The 22,857-nt window shown below is 36.2% G+C and overlaps 1 protein-coding gene across 2 annotated transcripts in view; it reads right to left on the bottom strand.

The window, feature by feature from the left end:
- Positions 1-22,857, bottom strand: part of LOC306868319 (calcium-dependent secretion activator 2-like) — a 147,031-nt gene that overhangs the window by 52,392 nt on the left and 71,782 nt on the right. For both annotated transcript variants that reach the window (XM_079414423.1, XM_079414424.1), the window contains exons 5-12: positions 21,630-21,860; positions 21,207-21,328; positions 11,494-11,605; positions 10,918-11,057; positions 5,121-5,187; positions 4,342-4,450; positions 3,249-3,455; positions 223-359 (exon numbers count right to left, since the gene is read on the bottom strand). In XM_079414423.1, coding sequence (XP_079270549.1) covers positions 223-359; positions 3,249-3,455; positions 4,342-4,450; positions 5,121-5,187; positions 10,918-11,057; positions 11,494-11,605; positions 21,207-21,328; positions 21,630-21,860 — 1,125 coding nt within the window. The remainder of the gene's footprint in view (positions 1-222; positions 360-3,248; positions 3,456-4,341; positions 4,451-5,120; positions 5,188-10,917; positions 11,058-11,493; positions 11,606-21,206; positions 21,329-21,629; positions 21,861-22,857) is intronic.

Here is a 22,857-nt window from a genome sequence, read left to right as displayed (position 1 = left end):
TTAATCGTTTGACAGCACTACTTGTTACCTAAATTATATCTTGACTGTCTTTACCAAATTTGTCTTCCTTGAAAGTACAAAAAAACGTTGGTACCATAAAGGAACAAGAATTGTTCAGAGGAATCACTAACTGCCTGAACAAAATACACATTTTATATAAGAAGTGTAATTATTCATATAATAACACGTCTTCTCCATCACAACACACTTTTGTGCTCTCACCAGGCAGGAAAAGGAGTCGTTCATGCGGTGCATGAGTGTGTGTTTCTGCAGGATGAAGAACAGGCTGGCGTGGTCGACGTTGCAGGGCATGGCAGAGATGAGCTCCTCCACTCCCTGTCTCTGAGTCTTCTCCAAACCTGTGCCAGAAACACACACACACACACAGTCAGAAATCTGGCACGCGCTGGTATACGGCAGCGTTTTGTGCTGAAAATCCCATCCCCACCACGAGAGATGGCCAGTTAATGCCTGTTTGTGCTGTAAATACATAAAGACGTCCATTAGAGCAAAGAAAACAAACATTTAATTATTTTCAAAATAACATTATATAAAAGGCCAACCATATCTCAAACAATTATATGTACTACTATTCAAATGAAGGCACCATAGCGGAACACAAGTGTGGTTCACACCTTGAAGCACTGTGTAAAAGCCCGAAATCTGTGTTTGGTTACACACTCTCCATCTCCGTACACAGCCTGAGTGTTTGCATTTCACCTCTTTTGGCCAAAGCTACTCTGTGAAACTCAGTTTTCCACATTTCAGCTGGCAGGCGCTCTGAAACGTTAGCAAAGCGTGGCTGTAAACTGCTGTAAAATATTAGCACTTTGTCCACATAAATATCAGCACCAAAGTGCTCTAATTTATCAATCGGACACCTCTCGCATTCAAACCAGCATTCAGCCTTTTTAAAATAAAGGCCAGGTCTGGCTAAAAAACACCCTGTGGCCTTCGCTAAGCCGCGATGGGCTGAATGTTCTGATCTTTAGCGCATTAAATGCTTAAAACGCTGCTGTGTGGAAACAATAACGTATGACTTCAAAGCACTTAAAGCAATTTTTCAGTGACTGGTGAAGACAGGTGAGTTGTATAAAAGTGATGTCACTGGTTCTGATTGAGTCTCGACCTTGAGTAAAAGGAGCGCACCTTTGTGAGAGCGCTGTAATTAGGACGAACGCAGGCGCACGTTCGCATTCAGACTTCCTGGCACGGCTTGGGCGGGGAGAAACGGGGGGAAATTGAATGCAGGAGCGAAAAAATAAAAAAAAAAAACGTTACGAAGGGGCCGAGGGGTCAGGGCAAGTCAGAGAAAGAAGGAGCCGAGAGAAAGACGCGAGGCAGAAAAAGCAGGAGAAAGCACTAAAAGTGTGCCCAAGTTCATTTCCAGTCCTTTCACGAACGTCCTCAAAATGGGCTAATGGGAGGTCCGTGAAAAGCCTAACACTCGCTGGCGGCGTGTTGAGAGCCCACATATGCGGAGTGAGGGCCTTCACTTCTCAAAGACCACAAAAGACCAAGGCTTTTGAGACGCATCTCCTGACGCCTCCATGGCCAGCGGCACCTTCTTGAGACGAGCATTAGTGATTGCTTTTATTAACGCTGCCATTTCTGGCATGCCAACGACTTGTTATTGACGGCGAAGAGCCCCGTTCTTGCCTGGAAGCAGTGTGGGCATTTGTTGGTTCCCCCCAAAACATCACTTGTTGGGTGCGCAGAAGTACCATCTCCCAATCGACAAGCGCCGGCCCATTGTCTGTTCTTTTAATTCGATGTAGGTCATTTTACGTTCGTTACATCGAGAAAAAAAGAGACAAAAGAGAAGCTTGGTATTGATCCACGTTGAGACTCTGACGGATGTAGTTTGACAGGAGCAGCACATTGATCCGTGTCAACTTCAACTTACTGCTATTATCCATGGACAAGTGGACGGAGTCAGCGCGGAGGGGGTGCGTTGTCTTTAATCCCAGCTGAAGGGGCCCGGTCCAGGCGGTCACGCCAGCAGTCACATCCATCTGACATCTCTCCACAAGGCGGATGGGAGCTTTATGACAGGTATCAACACGGCAGCGGGGGCGATATCGCAGGTACGGCCCGGCGGGTCGCTTCAAGTGAATCCAGCTGGAGTCGGAAAGACTAATGAGGCAGGACAGGACATCGGTGTTCCTTCAGATATGAAACACCGATCTGGCTATGAGAGGAGGCCGGGTAGTGTTGAGCGTAAGGCGGTGAGACAGATCTGTGCGAGTCAATCCATGATAGGAAGTCCAATGTCAGGACGAGTTAATAACTTCATCGACTCGCCGAAACGTGGCGGTTTTTTTAACAGGCGTCAAATGAGACTGGGTTTTAGGTGAATTCGTTGGATTCATTTAGTGATGAAAATTCAATCTGTAAGAATAATAAGAAGCATTTCTGAAAGAATGCATGACCATTTAATCGGCCGAATACCATGGTTATCAGTGGCTGCAATGATATTCGCACATTCATGCTGTTTTCGCAATCCGACAGGCACTGAGGAACTTTTCCATGCTCTTTCCATGTTCTTTGTCGAACAATTTGCCATTGTTCGAGGTGGCTTTAGCATTGAACCTTGAATGTGTATGAGGTCCAGTAAGACAAGAGGAAAGAGACCTTGAATGGCGGCGCTTGTGAAGTCGAGTGCCAGTGCATGCACATTATTAACTCATAAAAGCCCGTTTTCATATTCACAGTCACCATCAGTGCTCAAAAAGGAAGCTTTATAGTGATTTCATATATATATATATATATGAGCAGATTTATAAATCGAAATGCTAGGTTTAATCATATGTTCCTTAGCTTTTTATGTTAAATGAATGCCCTGGAGCTCACAGAATGCTTCTTCAGAGGCGATAATGACATAAACCTCATTCGGCTCACTCTCCGTTTGTTGAAAGTGAGCAAACTGTAGCATTTCAGTTGTGTAAGTGTTCCTCCTTTCACTCAGCAGCAGTATTTGGGTTATTCAAGCCCCCCGCTGACATTTGTTTAGACTGTGTCTGTGCTGCGGCCCAATGGATCGATGGCTGGCCACCACAACCTCCAATTTCAAAGTCCATTCAGGAGGGGACAGCTGAAGGTGGCAGAAAAAGAGCCCACCTTCTTTCGCTATCTGCCTTGGTTGGTTTTAGGTTTGAGGATTTAAAAAATAAAAATGGTCTGAAATCAAGAAAATCACAATGCAAAAAACACTTATTGGGATCCTATTAGTATGACATATAACATACTGAGTAAGGACACAGGGGCATCTTTTTGGGCGTTCCCTCCTCTGCAGTTCTGCTGATTCTGGGCGGGCGCTACTGGTTTATAAGATTGGCCTGTGGCGCGGTACATGGCCTGGACCCAAAGAGCACGATCCTGATCGTCATTGCTGGCGAACACCACCAGATCGCCTTCTCGGACAGCACTGAAGAAGGCTCTGCCTCCTTGAAGACCTGCAGAGATTTGTTTTAGCAAATTAATCCATATCAGTCAATTCACCCAAGAACACTTCACTAAGAAATACGCTCATGTGTGCTACTGTTGCTCAATTTAGGCATCTTCACATCAATCATAATGTGTTTCATGCAGCTGATGCTAAAAATAATTACTTTAAGGTTCAATTCTTGCTGTTAACAAACCATTAATTATGACTTTGGCCTCAATAAACTCCTAATTTACTGCTAATTAATAGTTAGTAAGGTAGTTGTAAAATGTAGGTATTGGGTAGGATTAGGGATGTAGAATATGGTCATGCAGAATATGTGCTTTATACTAAATAAACAGACAATATGTTAATAATAGGCATGCTAATAAGCAACTAGTTAATAGTGAGAATCAGTCCCTATACTAAAATGGTACCAAAATAATCTCACAGTAAAGTTGTTTTGCACTCTGATAAACATAAAAAACAACACACAAAAACATTTTATACTTATATTTTACTAAAATATATTATTAAAAGATAATAAACATGTATAACTTTCATCAATACAGATATTCATGATACATTTAATATGTACTTATGTATATAAAAAAACTTAAAAAATGTATTTTACTCTACACTATTGCATTATTGTTATTAATACAAAATATTCTAAATCTTTACATGTTATTTCCACCTAATTTCATTCTCTATAATTAAATACAATTAGTCAAACCCGCTTCATTTAAGCTCATAATGTGCATCTCTTTCAAATACAGCAAATGTGAAATTCAAATTTAAGACAGAGGCCACTGAAATTCATTTTAACCATGATTATTCATCCAATTTTGAACTAAACTCAAAACGCCCACATGAGCATTAATAAATAAGGCATTAGTGTTGAAGCGTGAGTGTACCTGACTGCGGATCGGAGTAATCTACCGTATACCCGTCCAACTGCATCAGCTCATGCGGCTCTGACTTCTTCTCCCGGTAACTGCACATGGCAAACGTGTACTGACTCACCTGAACAACAGAACAGACAGGAGATCATCTTAACACAATCTTATTTTTTCATCCTAAATTGTACTAAAATATTCCTATATTTGTGCACTACACAGAGCTTAAAAAATGTATCAATGTAATTTATGTCACAAATACAGGTAACACCAAACGAAAACATGGCTTTTTTAGATTTTGTGCAAGGATTTATTGTGGTATTTTACACAAATTTACCAATTAAAAATAATTATGATTTTACAATGTTCTCTGACTGGTCAGCCATATTTCTTGCTGTTATTGGTGTGTGTGTGTGTGAGTGTGTGTGTGTTATATATCAAATTAAACAACAGACCCTGCTGATTCATTCAACACAATCACAAAATAATTAAACCTTTTTTTTTTTAAACCCACATAAAATATTTTACATAAAAATGTTGCCGTTATCTCAGGAGGCTGTAGGCTGATAGTAATTTATGAATTTATTTGATTAAATCAATGATGGTACAACACTCTTTTTCACCTTCAGAAAAACAACAAACACCACATTTGTAAAAAAAAATTAATGAGACATTCAAAAATTCATTTGTTGGAAAAAAAAACTTTTTTTGACAAATTATTTGAAAAACTATTTTTTTTTTTTTCAAGCAAATGAATTAAATTTATATCTAAAGCTGTAATTAGGAAATCTGCCCACCTGAACAAGCACAAAATATCTCCTCTTCCATCTCTTCCAGACTCTCTGGCCTAAGGCGTAAAGATACCTACAGAGAAAAAAATTACATTATGATGAGTTAATCATGGATTAATCAAATCGACAGCTTTACTTCCATTGATATTTACGAACATGATTTAAAAAATCATCATGTTAAAATATAACACCATATTCATTAAGCCAAGGGGCAAAACCCATATAGAAAGTTTATGGAGTTTAGTTCCAGTCATTCATTAATTCCCCAAACGCCTGAATTCTGTCATGTTCACTCAATAACAGAGAGGGGAAAAAAAACATCTTTGGCTATTGATTAAGCACACATTCTTAGAAATGTAACAAAAAGGAAGGATGTGTGCAGAAATATGGGTGAGGTGAAATCAATTCTTTATAAATGGACACAGTGCCTGTGGGGGAAAAAGCTCCAGTCAAGGTTGAGGGAGCAATGAGTGCATGGAAGCGGGCCAATCTGGGTTAACATGTGGCAGAGGTAATCATCCACTTGTGAAAGTGATTTTCAGCTCACTCGCCGACACCTTTCTTATACACATGATCCCATTTAGACGGCAACAATGGCCGGATATCGGCAGGCGAGACGACCTCCGGGTGAACGGGCACACCGCAGGCACTTTCCAGCCGACTATGGCTCAATCTGAACAATAATAATAATAATAATAACAATCTTCTGAAGATACAAAACATTGCAAGTAACATTGCAATAATAGCATTTTTAACAGTTTGACGTGATTGATTCAGAAATACAAGTAATATTTAATTTCACAAAAAACAAGTCATAATTTCAACACTGGCTAAAAAAACTAAAATATGGAGTCAGATTCATCCTCTTAAGCTGATATGATCAACCTGTTTGCAAAAAGACTTCATTTACAAATAACCTGTTCTTCTCAGCGTTCATTAACATCTGGGAAAAGTCAATAGGTTTTTCACTCGAATAAATTGCACGATGCAAGTTATGATACTGCATTGAGCTTTTACAAATGTTAACCTCACAATTTATGTCAATATGACTGTAAAAAGTCAAAGTAAACATATTAAGAGATCACTAAGAGAAAAAGTGGCATTAGATGTTAGATGTAAGTGGTTATTACAACGGTTGCAGTGCCCCCGTGTGGTTTAATGGCAGTTATGCAGAAAGTAGATTTTTTCATTGAGCCTAATTGTGAAACACAAGCAGAACTGATTTCTCAAGGGTTTTAAAATAATGGCATTATTAAATCAATTGGTATTCAGTTTAGTGCCTTAATATATGTTAAAATAATATTTTAAGAATTTGCATAGACACGTGTTCTTGTAATTATCAGTACACTGTTTCTTTGCTCTTAAACCAGTGTTGAGTAAAAAACTTTTTTTTTTAAAGTTCTTCAGTAATTTAAATAAAACTGAAATTAAATAAATTTAGTGCTGTCAAATGATTAATCGCGATTAATCACAAAAGTTTTGGTTTACATAATATATGTGCGTGTACTGTGTAAATTTATAAATGCACACACAATGTATATATTCAAGAAAAATAAGTTGTTTATATTTTAAATAAATTTAAATATAATATAAATTATATGAATATAAATATATACATGTAAATATTTTTGAAATATATATATAGTTTGTATGTATTTACATATAGACATAATGAATGTACACACACACACACACACACACACACACACACACACACACACACACACACACACATATTATGTAAACAAAAACTTATTTTGGATGCCATTAATCATTTGCCAGCACTAAATAAAATATAAATATTAGGTTAGAAAGGCTGCATTTGGCAACCAACTAAAATATATACCTTTATAACTACAATTACTAAAATGGACAATCTAAAAACTGAATCATGAATAATTTGCATAGAAATACTGTCTTGTAGCTATCAGTACATTTTTCCTCTTTGCACTTAACTAAAACTAAATTAAAAATACGAATATTAGTAAAAAAAAAAAAAAGATAAATTAGGAAAACCTGTAGGAAAGTTAGAAATGGTGACTGGTATAAATAAAAAAAAACGGATGAGAAAAATTTACAAACAAACAATGAATGAATGAATGAATAAATAAATGACAAAAATAAACTGAAAATATAAAAATACAAGAAAATTCTAAAATATTATTAAATACAATAACAGTATAGAAATAATACTAAAACAACAGTGCATTAAACTCCCATTACAATGTTATATATTTCAGTCTTCTCTGCTTTTAGCATAGGTAGTATAAAATATTGCATGCAATAACAAATCAAGGAGTCATAAATGCGTCGTGTGGCCTTAACCGAAGGGTAAGGTTAAAAGAGATTTTATGAGAGAAAAATGCAAACGTGTAAAAAGGGCTTTAATGTGTGCCCTGGCCCTCAAACGAAAGAGTGCAAAGATGGTTTTAAAGGGATACAAAAAGAAGTAAAAAAAACAAAAAAAAGGAGGGAGAGAAAGAAAGATCCAGTGAGCATAAGTGAGACAGAGACAGACTGATCAGACTGGAGCTGGCAGCTCTCTCTCAGGGCCACGGCTGGGGTCACTCCACAAAACTGAATTGCTCCCAATTCTTCAGTCGCTCTGCTGATAAACAGATGGCTTCTTTTAATGGGGTGCACTCAACCTGAAAATCTCCCCGCAGATCGCTCTCTCTCTCTCTTCCCATGCACTGGGACAGTCATCAGGTGTTTGTTTTTGTGGATGTGTGTGGGTATATGAGTAATTGGACAAAACCTAAGACTCAAATGGTACAATTTTGGTCTTACAAATCTCAAATGAGACCAAAAAGCATCATGAATTTATCCTGTTCCTCACACAAATGTGGTTTTAGAGGATTTGGAATATGCTGCACGAGTCAAATGCTGCGTTCAAGTTCTACTGGGAAGTCGTAATTACAACGTCAAATGTGTTCAAGTCACTTTGGTAAGAGAAAGATGGCAATTTAACTTAACTTTACTTCTACAAAATTAAGAATATAGAGTGCGCATTGGGTGTGTTTTTGTTTTTATACATATATGTATCTATATATATTGTGCAATCAGGGATATCGTAATAATCAAGGAACTTTGCTGCCGTATCATGGGTGCAGCAGGCGCAATTATATTACGATTACTACGCCGGAATGAGAGTATAGTTCCTAGCAATATCGCCCTAGAAAATCGCAACTTTTCATTTTCCGTCAGTCTTAGTACACGATGTAACTACAGAAGAGTCAAGCTTTAAATAGGAAAATTATCAAAACTCTTTGGTCATTTTTGAGCGAGATGCTAATGGTCTAATCCGATTCAATGATCTATGCTAAGCTAAACTAAAAGTGCTACCGCCAGATCCGGAGATCGGCTGAATGGATTCTAAAATGGTAAAACTCAACTGTTTAACTCTAGGGGAGTTGTAAAATGAGCATATTTTCAAAAAAGTGGAGTGTTCCTTTAACATTAGTTAACTACATTAGTTAAGAAATAATGCACTTATAAGTCTGCGATCCGCTGTAAAGCAAGAAGAAGACGAAGACAGCTGATTGTGTGAACAAGCTCAGGACTGTTGGACTGTGCGGTGGATCAGAGGTAAAAAAACAACATAAGTACTGTTCAGTTTCTTGCACAGACCGATCATTTTGTGTCTTTAGGCCTCAATGTATCGTCACGAGCCTCAGGGTTTAATTTGGTTTTGTCTGTGTATGTTTTTTTCTCTCTCAAAGCCGTGAGTCCCATTGACTGCCATTATATGACTGACAGACTGCAATGATTTGATTTAAAAATCATTGTTTGTGTTCTACTGAAGAAACAACATCTTGGATGCCCTTGGGGTAAGCAGATAAACATCAAATTTTCATTTTTGGGTGAACTATCCCTTTAAAAGTGTAACCAAAATGTCTCACTCATTGTTAGTTACTGTTAGTTAATGCATTAACTAATGGAACCTTATGGGAAAGTGTATTTTGTACATTCAACTTCGACTTGTTTCAACCTTTCGACCTGTTTTCTCACATACATGTAATAAACGTTGAACCTCAGGGCTAAAAGAAAGTTTAGAGTTGTTGTTATAATGTGTTGTGGCGTTCATGTGCATTCAATTCGTAAATGTGATCTTTCCGACATTACTTAAAATACTATTACCAAAAGACTATTTTCAAGTTTTATTCTTTAAAAATATTGCCTGAAGTGTCTTATGGAATGAGGTTGAGTAAATAAAAATAGTTTCTATTTTAGAGCAAATCAATAAAATGTATAAAATGTCACAATTAATATAAATTTGATTATCAATATGTCTCAGCACAGTATCTGTGTGAGAATGGTCTGAGTAAGTTTGTGTCTGTCTGTCTGAGCGTGTAAGTGGTCCTCTGCAATGTCTTGTGAGGTCCGTTAAAAAGGTAATTGCAGGTTGAAGAGGCTTCTGCCAATTACAGCAGGCCTCTCAGGGAGCCGCTCTATAGAGGAAGCACACGGGGCCTCTGTGTAATTAGCAGGCTGATGGCACTGATCTGACCCCTGACCCCATCCCGCTGAGGGAAGGACCCCAGCAGCTGGTCCTGCACATCTTCACGGCTGCTACTCACTTCTGAGAACTATGGCATTTACTGACAGAGCTCATTCTGGATGAGTAAATACAGTCATTGAGAAGGATCTGTCTCTTTTTTCCCTCCCTTGCAATTTTGTCGCTTTTAAAATGACCAAATCTGAATTCTTGACCAGCAAATTTAAACAAGCTTCTGTTATAATGCTTCCTTTTAAATTAATTTATTTGTTTAACAGTGCCAAATGTTTATTTAATGTTTTTAATGTTGCTATTTGAATATTCACTGTTTACTTCTTTTAAAATTTATAATCGGTTTTTCCTCCCTTGTAATTTGAATTTTCTTTATTTAATATTTAATTTGTAATGTTTTCACCCCTTGTAATTTTTTTTTTAGAAAATATCAGAAAATACCACAAAAAAACAACTCTAAATTCTTGACCAGCTAATTCGATTAATTAAATTGTTTTTCTGTTTATATATATATATTTTTTTTTTTTATAAATGAAATTAATTTTTTTGTTTATTTCCGTTTAATCAAATTATTTCAATAATTATTCAAATTATTATATTTAAATTAAATGTTATTTAATGCTGCTATTTATTTAAATTGGTATTTTGTATTTGCTTGTACAAGTATATCTATTTTAATTTGTATATTTTAAATATATAAAAATAAACAAAAATAAAAATAAATATAATATAATATAACATAACATAATATAATAGATAGAGCGAGTTTGGGGGATTTTATGAAAAATCTTAAGGCATCGGGAACAAGATACTGCTTCCTGAGAGGCTCCTAGAAGTCCAAGGACGTAATGTGACACGAGGAGACTCACAAGAATAATAAATGAACACAAGGTGGCACTATAACCACATTTTCTCCAATGCACCTCATTCATGAAAATTTGCTTCCAGCAGAATAGGGTTATTTTTTTTCCCCCATTTAATCAAATGCTAACCACACATATACGTACATATGACATGACACATACCATTACCATCATTAAAAGTTTACTTTAAGAGTTACATATTTATTCGATATTTATATAATAATTAAAAAATGCTGATTATTTCCTACCTCTGAGAAATGACCCATGTATTATTCAATAAAACTTATTTATTATTTATTTACCCATGGAATTTCTATTTGTAGTTTTCATTTGTGCTATGTTTTTTTTCTCTTCTCATGGCTTATATAATAACATGTGAGGATGCATTCAGATCCTGGAGGTCAGGATATGAGCATCATTACAGACGTACCCGCTGTGCTTCATGTTGGGGGGCTTGTCCATGCGAACCGCCAGTTTAATTTTCATATCCACGTCTTGGCTGTTCTTAGGCACTACCATCTTGTGCAACTCTGCCGTTTTGGGCCCATTTGTGGTGGGGTGAAGGACCACCTGGACAGAACGAGAGAAAGTAAGAGAGAAGCACATTATTAGGACCGATACACCTGGATAGGCAGCTGGAGAGATAGGTGTGAAAAGGATGATGGGAGACGAGAGAAAAAGAGGGTTAGACTGATGAACAGGGAGAGAAGGCAGGAGAAAATAGATGGAGGAGGTGTAGTCTGTTTGGTGCGAGTCTCTAATGGGGAGTCTCCATCTGTTACTTTGGGAGCGTGAGCCCTAATGACTAGAGATTTCCTCGCCTGTAGCTCACTTTCCCCTCGCACACATACAAACACATGTGCACGCACATCACAGTTCACACACTGTGTGCAGAACATCTGTTCCCACAACATCAGCCAATAATTGAGCATGTTGTGCAGATCGAACGCAGAGGTAGCTTGATGTAAACCTCAGCGGTGGACAGAAGGACAGACTCTTGTCTCACCCTGCCTAGCTCTTTGTCCTCCAGAGCCAGGACTCCAGTGCTTTCGGTGAAGAGTTTGACTTTGACCGCGGGCAGGGGGTGTGTGGTGGTGAAATCTCCTTGTGTGCCCCACCTGTAGAAGAAAACAAATCAGCTGTCACAATAGGAGACTTAATTTTGTATTCACCACTTCTCCAGACTCAGGATGAAGTGTCTGCTGAATATTTCCTGTCTTTGTTTGATCAAATTAGTATGTGGGATGGTAAAGTGTCTATTTGCTTTTGTAAGACTTTGCTTTTGTTGTTACATTTATTTTTATAGTTTTTTTTACTTCAGTGTTGTGTTTATTTAATTTCTTTACACTAATAAGAAAGCTTGTTTGCATATGATAGACAGACAGACAGACAGAGATTTGACATCAAGTCATTAAACTAATTTGACTCAAAAAGCAAGACTAAACAAAAAAATTTAACTCCAAAAACGAGAAATAAAAAAGACAAGACATTAAAAAATGTTGACTCAAAAAGCAACCAAATTTACCTTAGAAAACAAGAAATAACTCCAAACACAAGACTTAAAACATGACTTGACTTCAAAAAACAAGAAATAACTCCAAACACAAGACTTAAAACATGACTTGACTTCAAAAAACAAGAAATAACTCCAAACACAAGACTTAAAACATGACTTGACTTCAAAAAACAAGAAATAACTCCAAACACAAGACTTAAAACATGACTTGACTTCAAAAAACAAGAAATAACTCCAAACACAAGACTTAAAACATGACTTGAATTCAAAAAACAAGAAATAACTCCAAACACAAGACTTAAAACATGACTTGACTTCAAAAAACAAGAAATAACTCCAAACAAAAGACTTAAAACATGACTTGACTTCAAAAAACAAGAAATAACTCCAAACACAACACTTAAAACATGACTTGACTTCAAAAAACAAGAAATAACTCCAAACACAACACTTAAAACATGACTTGACTTCAAAAAACAAGAAATAACTCCAAACACAACACTTAAAACATGACTTGACTTCAAAAAACAAGAAATAACTCCAAACACAACACTTAAAACATGACTTGACTTCAAAAAACAAGAAATAACTCCAAACAAAAGACTTAAAACATGACTTGACATCAAGCCAAAAAAATGTTGACTCCAAAAGCAAAACTAAAAAACAAAATTTAACTTTAAAAACAATAATTCAATCCAAAAATCATAAGCTAAAACATAACTTGACTTTATAAAAAAAAAAAAAAAAAACTTCCAACATTCCAGAAGCACTTCAAAAGACCAAAAATATATATTCTGACTAAAAAACAAACAAACAAAACAAGAATTGAAAGATGTAAAAACACAACTTGAGTAAAAAAGAAAGACTAAAAACAAATCCTGAGTGCAAAACAACATTTGACTCCAAAACTAGACTCAAAAGTAAATTTTTGGCTTACAAAACATGACTTCAAAAATAACCTGACTCCAAAAACAAAACTTTCAAACATAGCTTGACTCTAAAAACATGACTTAACGGCAAAAGAAAGACAAAAAAACAAATATTGACTCTAAAAGCAAGTCTGTCAGGAAGGCTGGCAGAGCGTGACCGAGAGTCATCTTTGTGTATAGCATGCTTGCATATCAGTCTGTCAGTGCACGTCTATGTGTGAGTTTCTGAGATAAGATCACTACAAAAATACAGACATATTGCATATCTATAGCCGAGTAAACACACGACAACGTAATCAAACTAACTCTTTCTCTCAAGCGGGCCAACAGTTGCTTGTGGAAAATTGACAGTAGGAGTCGACTCCCACATCTAATTCAGTTCTTCTGCTTTCTAAAGCACTAAAGCCCCCAGACAGTGTTTTGAATGTCATATGGCAAGCTAAGCATGTTTCTTCTATAACATAAGCACTAAAACGAGGCCTGCAATGCAGACAAACTGTGCAGTATGCTTCAGCAGAACAAAAGCTGGAACCAATGAATCAAATTAAGCATAAAAATCCTTAAAGTGCCCCTATTATGCCATTTTTAAGCTATTGTTTTATGAATCTCCTAAAACAGGTTTACATGCATCCAAGGTCAAAAAACACTTTAGTTTTCTCAAAAAATAGCTTTAATTTTACCTCATTTCTAAATGATTCCTAAACGACTCATGCGAAGCAGTTCAAAGATTCAGTCTCTCTAAACCCCTCCTTCCCGTGAGCCCTCGCTGCTGTGATTGGTCAGATGGCACAGTCCTTAGTGACTGGTCTACCGCGTACAGCACGAATGACAGCCCATGGGCGGACATTATGCAAATGTGTTACTTCGTGACGTACATTCGTAACAGATTAAGATGACTCCTTTAGGCGATTGCGAGCCGACTCTTTTTTTTTTTTTTTTTTGATTGACAATAACTTTATATATCGTGCACTTTCAGCTTCACAACTTTGCAGAAAGTTTATGTTCACATATTGCTACATGACACAGCATTAAAGGTAATATTCGAAAAGGCATAATAGAGGCACTTTAATCATGATTCAGCACACAGACACACTCTCACATCTTTTCACAGCTAGTCTAGACTGACTACAACAAACACTGAGTCATATTGCTGAATCACTGTCTGGTTATACAGTCTATGGTGTCTGAGCCTCTGCGTGAATCCAGGCTGGGTGTCCGTTAGCCACATGATGATTCTAAGGAGGTGTGCAATATCTGAAGATCTGGTAGCATTCCCATTCAACTCAATGGACTTTAGTCAGTCAATGGAGAAAGATGCTCTCTGCAGCCATAGTTACAGGATCAACCAGCAGATGGGTTAATGCTAAAAATCTTGATCTCTTAAGGTCTCTTTTTTTCTCGTGAACTGATTTGCTAAGCTGAACAGCCAATTAGAGTGATCTTTCACCGACTGCCCTACGCGATTTCAACATGCAAAATCAGCCAAAAAGCAGCTCCAACTAGTCCCGACATTGCGATGACCATATCCCATATCAAAACAAAAAATATGTCATTTCCATATCTAAATGACATATTTTACAGTCACTGTTATGCAGATTGATCATACACAGCTTCCCACCACAGTGTCATCCTTCACAAAACTTAATATCAACCACAGTTCATCATAGGTAGAATGCAAAATGTTTAAATTCAAACATTTCAGTCAAACGTAATTTACGCAATATTTCATACCTTTAACACACGTGACAAAATCAACCTGACGCAACAGTTTAAAATCAGCCCAATTCCGTGGAAAACCCTGCATCCAACATGAGCTGCATCCAAAGCGATTTAAATACTTTGCACATTGATAGTGGCTCCCTGATGCACGAAAATTAGCCTATATTCAATATTAACGAATGTTTGCAGGAGCAGGATTAAGAGAACAGTCCCGCACAAGGCTTTAATACAAAAAAGCATGCAATGAATGGCAACTGTAGAAAACAAAAGCCGAATCCCGGACAGTCAGGGCCATTTAGAAATCCTGGACGGACGCGGGGGTTTTGTCCATATAAAATGGAAGATTGACTGAAAAGCATCAACAAGCTCATGTTTCACCTGGCAAAGTTTCATCCTTTATGATGCTGACATTTACACTTGTTTACATTTTAAGAGAGAACATGTGAATAAATGACTTGCAGATCTTCAACACAAACCCGATCTAAACAGCACACCTCTTGTGTACATTACTCCGTGTTGTGCATGCCAAATAAAATCAATCATAATTAATAAATGACATTTCTTATGTTTTCTTTTTTGTTGTTTTTATTGCTCTCTATTAATTTCAAATTGGATTTCTAAATGTCACTTAAATATAAAAAGACATATTACATTATTTCATGAATACCCAATTATCAGATTTCAATGGAAATCAATTTTTACCATTAGTTATGTGAGGAACTCTTGAATTTCAAGGCTGCTGTTGAATCATTAAAGGTATACATATGAATGTTACACTCTGCCTTAAGAACTAACAGTGCAATCAAATTAAGTACAGAGTTATTTACAAACTAACTAATAGTTACTAAGCCACTATAGCGTGGACTTAACATTCCAATTTAAATAAGAAATGCTTGTCTACTGTATGAACGGCTGGTCCAACCCAACACTAAATTTCAGCTACAGCTGTTGCCAATGAAACCGATAGACAAGATTCTTCAGTCTTCACTCTGACTGACACTGTCTAGAGCCCAATCCCGCCTTGGGGAGCTATATCAGTGGATGGATATTTTGGGAGGTCTGTTGATGTTACTGGTCTAAAACTGACCTCTCACCTGTCTGAACCCCTAAAACAAGTAGGGACGACTATTTATTAAAGGGGTCATCGGATGCCCATTCTGCACAAGTTGATATGATTCTTTATGGTCTAAATGAAAAGTCTATATCATACTTTGGTTAAAATTTCTCAATGGTAGTGTAAAAAACACCTTTTTAAACCTGTCAAAATCAGCTGTTTTTAGCAAGCCATTATAGTCCATGTCCCTTTAAATACTAATGAGCTCTGCTGACCCCGCCCCTCTTTTCTGTGGGGTGATGAGCAGTACCGTTTACTTTAGCCGCGAAACTGGCTAACGAGTATATTATTAGGAAAGGCGACTTGCAAAGATTCATAAAAAAAAAATCTTATACTCACTTCGTCTGTATGAACCTGGATAACGAATGATTCGTGCGAACATAGATGCATTTAGTCAGAATGGGGATCGGTGCATTCACTTCAGAGCGAAAGTAACGTTAATCCTCTGCATCTTCAGTGGCTCAGATGTCAGGAGTAACTGATGACTGCTATATTCATTATTACATCCAACAACAAAACGCCTCAATCACTTAATCGGAGACATTCTTGTTTTCCCTTGCACCGGAATCGACACAATGGCGGTCGGACTGTTATCGGCTCTCTCAGGGCGGGTCTAAGGTAAGACGGCCTTGTCAATCAACTATCGTGGGAGGGGCCTGTACAGAACTACGTCATTCTGACAGGGCTCTCAGAACAGCCTGATTTGAGATTTCAAAACAGGTATTTAAAAAAAACACTGGGATTTTTATCATTATAGGATGGATGTGTACACACACTTGCAACACACATTTATGTTCAAACAACTTGAAAAGTGAATTTTGCATCCGATGACCCCTTTAAATAAACTGCTGCCAAGACAACAAAACAACAATTCTTTGCATCTAATTAAACATCAGCACAATGAGGCAATACCGTATTCATATTAAAAACAACTTTCTAAATTTTGTCGCATTTAATAATAATAATAATTCATTACATTTATATAGCGCTTTTCTGCTTTTTCTAAGCACTCAAAGCGCTCTACATTGTGAGGGGTGGTGTCTCCTCATCCTCATCATTTGTTTGCAACATCATGTCAATAGAACCAGACAGTGACATTATTTGGGAACAATACTCATGCTTAAACTCTCAGGAGATTTGCAGGGGAGAGTTTCATCTAAGAGTACTTCTGCAAGGAGGAAAAACGGTTTTAAAAAAGAAATACAAGTATAAACACCTTAAATAAAATGGGTTTCATTATGCTTTAATTTGTAGGTAATGTGCACAAAGCCAATAAAAGACTTATAATAAATGTCTAATGCCTTTTCTGTAACTACATTTCCAGGAAATTGCATCACTGGCCAGATTAAAATGTAATTCTAATTTAAATCCAGTATAATACAATCACATATGTCTGACATATATTCGATAGTAGGAACTTTCACTCGCAACACCCATTATATTAAAGAAGTGGTCATATAAAAAAATTAAATAAAAAAAAAATATTATTACTCCTTTATCATTTTAGTCAATTTTGTTATTAAGTTTTAAACACTTTAAAAATAATTTTACACAATTTTGAGAAATTTTTCAGTATGTTTTTCATGATAGACCACTTTAACAGAAATGGTCACTTGCATGAATCTTGGGATCTGCAAGATGTGGTTCCTCTGTGCTAATTAACATCATACTGTGAGGTCAAATGTGCGCGTTATCAGATTGAACCACATGACTCCAGCAGGTGACGGCACAATAAACACACTGAAATCATCTCACACACCACTGATTCACCTTGATGAGATTGCAAGTGACATTTCAATTTCCAGTGTCTGCTGGAGAAAAATGGGAATAATAGCTGACTTAGAAATGTAATATAAGAGGGAAAAAACCCACAACAATTGGCATCCTTAAAGTGCACAACACAAAGTTGCCAATATCATGCTAGGTTGTAGTTAAGAAATGTTTTACAGAGGTCATAACAGCAGGAAGCAAAATTTCCCTGATCTGATCTATTTGTGTTCAACGAAATCATACTGTAACTTTCACAAAAACAATCCAGTCCAAAAAGACCATCCATTGGATCTATTTCTTAATGGCAAAGTAGCAAAAAACAAACAAACAAAAAAACCTGTTTGGTCAAAGAAAGGTTGTTCTAAAATGGTCATGAAAAGCGATAGATAGATAGATAGATAGATAGATAGATAGATAGATAGATAGATAGATAGATAGATAGATAGATAGATAGATAGATAGATAGATAGATAGATAGATAGATAGATAGATAGATAGATAGATAGATAGATCATATATTGCTAAATGGCTGGGCAAATGAGTGTGAACTGAGTCATCTTTCTACTCAACGCTACACAACACTCTTAAAGGCCACCCGCCTTTCACCGAGAGTGAGAAAGCTGATATAGGCTTGATGAATTCCTCCTCCTTGTCATATCACGCCTATACATGGAACGCTTGGAGGTAAGGGGCTCTTCGAGAAAAACAGACAGAATCCTGCATTTACCTAGTCAAAGTAGCAATAAGTTCAAGTCTGTAATCAAAGTGCACTAAAACAGTATGAAAGCTACTGAAAGTAACTGCTTCTATAAATATACAATAACTTCACAACTACTCAACAAACAACAAATATGGAACCTAATCAATGAAAAGTTATGAAATCCAGAAATGTGAGGAAGATGTATTGAGTGTCTGTGTGTTGACGGGAATAACCAATCCACGTTAGTACACTGGCAAGGGAGGGAATTTCTAGAGCTGTCCAATGGTCAGAATTATTTGTTTGTTTCCTAGTAATTCCCAGAATGCACCTTTAACAGTAAACATCAACTATATCCACTAGCGGAAATGTTTTTCAGTCTTATTAGAGAAGAAATTGTTGAAGAAAGTCGTTTTTTTGTTTTCTTTGAGTAGCTTTATAACATTACATTTGAACCACTGATGTCCTTACAACCTTTCTGGGCCTTGAACGCGTCAGTTGTGTTGCTGTCCATGGGAGGGTCAGAAAGCTCTCAGATTTCATCAAAAATATCTTAATTTGTGTTCTGAAGATGAACGAAGGTCTTACGGGTTTGGAACGACATGAGGGTAAGTAATTAATGGCAGAATTTTCATTTTTGGGATAACTATCCCTGTAAGTGTCATGAGGATGAGTGCAAATGTAAATGTAGCCTCATTTTTCCAGTCTTTAAAAGGGATTTTGTCTATAGTTATCGCTCATTTCCAATGTGTAATGAAGAAGAAAAAAACAAGTTGCTTTATACAGAAATCACAAATTTAATTTTAACAGTTTTGATTAATAAAAACTTGCAAGACATGCATATTTTGTAATGGCACTGAAATTTTTAACGGCTAAAACAAAAATTCATGTTGCAGGTATATGAGTCGTCAGTGTCCCAATCTTCAGTAGATCAAGGCTTTTGCTAGTGTCCAAATTCATGACATAGGGTGCATGATTTTTGGAAAGTTCTATGAATACTTGCATTCAAAATCTAGTCTTTTCAATAGGAATCAATGCAATCAGGAATTCACCAATTTGCTGCTTGCCCAACAGAAAACTGCTTTGTTTAAAAGTTTCATATCTACACCATTGAACAGACAATACAGACGATAAACCTGTTTCGCCTGCAAAAAATAAAAAATAAAAAAATATATAAAAACACTGAAATTTCTCCAATGTGACCGCATCTACAGAAAAGTAGGGAGCACAATGAGACACATCCCTAATCAACACAAGCAGAAAATCTCCACAAACACGATTCTAGTTGACTACGATTCCAATTATTACATTTCCAAGCTCACTGTCCACTTAATAAATATTACAGCTTTGACATGCTGGTCGGTTCAGGTCAGATGCATCATTAGTGCAGATACGCTATGGACTCAAAGGGACTCATTTAACATTACATAAAAAACTGCAGCCAATGATGACCGCTTCACATTTCTGTGTCTCGTACATAAAGAGTGTCATTCTGGGTTCAGCAGTGTGACAGAGCCACATTTGCACTTCAGAGCTGTGCAGCTGGCATATTTTCAATGTGAAAATATGTGAAAATATGCCAGACATTTCAGTGTCAAAACAAGTCACTACGCTAATGGGGAGCTGATGAGATAAGAGCAATTTCATGCTCAAGGTTTGAAGATAAAAAGCAAGTGTGAGATGTTTCCAGCAGATTTGTAAGTCAGCGTACTATAGAATGAAAATAGAGCAGTGACCTTAAAAAGGTTAAAGAGACTGGCACATTGTGTACATGTCTAAATAAAAAAAAAGAATATATAGAAAACGCTTTTAATTAAAATAACTGAACATGCTGTTAACCTACAGTGACATTCATATATACACTATTTTTAAGACATGTAGGAACATTTTGAAAAAAAATTAATAATTCTATATAAAAGGTATAATCTATTTTAAAAAAGCATCTGTTTATTAAAAAAAAAAAAAAAAGAAAAAAAAAAAAAACTCCTAACCACCAGGGAGAGCCCTTACCAGACTCTAATGTGTGGTTTCACCCTTTTTCTACTACAGAGTAAAAAATAAAACAGTTGATGGTGAGATAAAGTTAATAAATAAAATAAGAAATAAAGAAATACATCTCACATATAAAGTGACATTTACAAGATTTAAAAATACGATTATCAGAAATAATGCCACAACTATGCCACTGTGAGATATAAAGCTGTCTATCTTCATGTAGTCTTGTTTTTGACCTTTATTTTTCATTTAGGCCTATGGTATAATACTGGATATGATATTGGATTTTTGAATCTTTTTTTGACCTTGCATGACCCTGTTTGAGGATTGACCTTTGGATTTGCTAACCTTACCTTCCAGTTTACCTTACTTTAAAAAGTTAGGAGTTGGTAAGAATTATTTATTATGTGTTAAAGTCTCAGGTTGGTAAGTTTTTTATTTTTGAAAGACTCACCAAGACATTTACTTGACCAAAAATATAGTACAAAAACAGAAATATTGTGAAATATTACTCCAATTTCTAATGACTGTTTTCTATATGAATATAGTTTAAAATGTAATTTAATTCGGTTATGCAAAACCTGAATTTTCAAACCATCATTACTCCAATCTTAAGTGTCACATGATCCTTCAGAAATCTTTCTAATATGCTGATATGCTACTGTTGAAAACAGTTGTGTGGATTAATATTATGGAAACTGTGATACAATTTTCCTTTTCATAATTCTTTGATGAATGGAAAATTCACAAGAACAGCATTTATTTGAAATAGAATTTGATTGTAATATTATAAATGTCTTTACTGTCACCTTTGATTAATTTAATGCGTCTTTGCTGAATAAAAGTATTACAGTAATTTCTTCAAATGAAATCTTACTGGCCCCAACCTTTTTGAGCAGTAGTGTGTGTGTGTGTGTATAACACCAGTATATATCATGTTAAGGGCTTTTATTTGTACTATTGTGATCACCATACTCACTGTGGTCTGGAGGCCTCGGCTTGATCTGTCTGGAGCTTCTCTCCTCCCTCCACCTCCATGGTGCAGTACACGATCCGGTTAGGAGCAACGGATTTCAGCCCCTGCACCTCAGTGATCACAATCTGAGCAAAAGAAACAAGACCACATAATTAGACTTCACCTGACATTTAAAAAGCATCCAAAGAGCGACTATTTAGATTTCTTATTTTTGTGCTTTTTGTCAAGTGCTTTTTGGCAACTAGCTGTTTATGCAACCCACTCACAAAATTCTAATTCATGTGGAATTAATGTTTTCTACTGAACCATTCAAAGCTTTGTAGCTGTAGTGCTTGTAAGACTGCATGCAAAATGAAAACCATCACAACTGGGTAGGTGAAGGTGACTTGTAAAGCAAAGATGGCATCTTTGGCATCAAATATCTACCTCCAAAGAAAACGACAGCACTACGTCAGATTTGGAGAGAGGCAAATCGTTCTCATCGCCGATGTCCAGGAAGCTGTTCATGGGTGTGAGTTTGGGCTTGATTTTGGGCTTGAAGTCTTTGGCCACAGGTTGGCTCTCCAGGTTCGCCATCAGCAGGTTAACAGATGACCTGAGCTCCTCCACGTACATCATCTCCATGTCTTTGGAAATAAACTTTGGAAACTTCCTCTCCTGTCGGACGCAGCAGGAAACAGGATGAACACTGTGACTTTCAGGTACCCGTACAGTTGATTCAACTTTACAATTAGTCAAAAATGTATTACACAAAAGACTAACAATTCATATTATTGGGAGGGTTATTGTTTATTTAATATTACTTTACATTATCATTAACTCATGCAATATGAATCCACAATACACACACAAAAAAAAAGTATTTATTTAGTTTATTTCTTTTTTTATGTTTTATATTTTATATTAACTCAATAATGGCTCTAAATAATTCACTGACTGAGTCCACAGTGTTAACTGACTTAGTCCACAATATGCTAAATAAATGGCATAACTAATAATATATATATATATATAAAAATATATACTGTATATGTATGTATGTATGTATGTATGTATGTATGTATATGTGTGCATCCATGTGTGTAACCCCCCAAAACAAACAACAACTGAAAGAGGCTGCGCTGAAAGCCTGGAAAAATCACAAAAGAAGAATGCAAAAGTTTGGTGATGTCAATGAGTCACAGGCCTGATGCAGTTATTGAAAGCAAAGGATTTGCAACTAAATATTAAGTCTTTTTCACTTTAATCTGTTAATTCTATCTGTTCCAATACTTTTGCTCACATGAAAAATAGGTGGGTTCAAACAAAAGGTGACATCTTCTAAGTTGTGTGTCAGATCCAGATGTAAATACCTGGAAATAAAAGCCAGCATGTAAATCTCTTGTCTGATATTCATCTTTTGATGTCAAACTCAAATGTTTTCAGTCTACAGCAAAAATAAAGGAATTGGCCTCACTGTCCCAATACTTTGGATGCATGTATGTGTGTGTGTGTGTGTATATATATATATATATATATATATATATATATATATATATATATATATATATATATATATATATATATATATATATATATATATATATATATATATATATATATATATATATATATATATATAGTTTGACCCGTGGCTTAGCCCGTACTACTATAG

This window comes from Barbus barbus, assembly GCF_936440315.1.
Source record: "Barbus barbus genome assembly, chromosome: 50".
In the NCBI taxonomy this organism is placed as follows: domain Eukaryota; kingdom Metazoa; phylum Chordata; class Actinopteri; order Cypriniformes; family Cyprinidae; genus Barbus; species Barbus barbus.
This window is presented reverse-complemented; position numbering and strand designations above follow the sequence as displayed.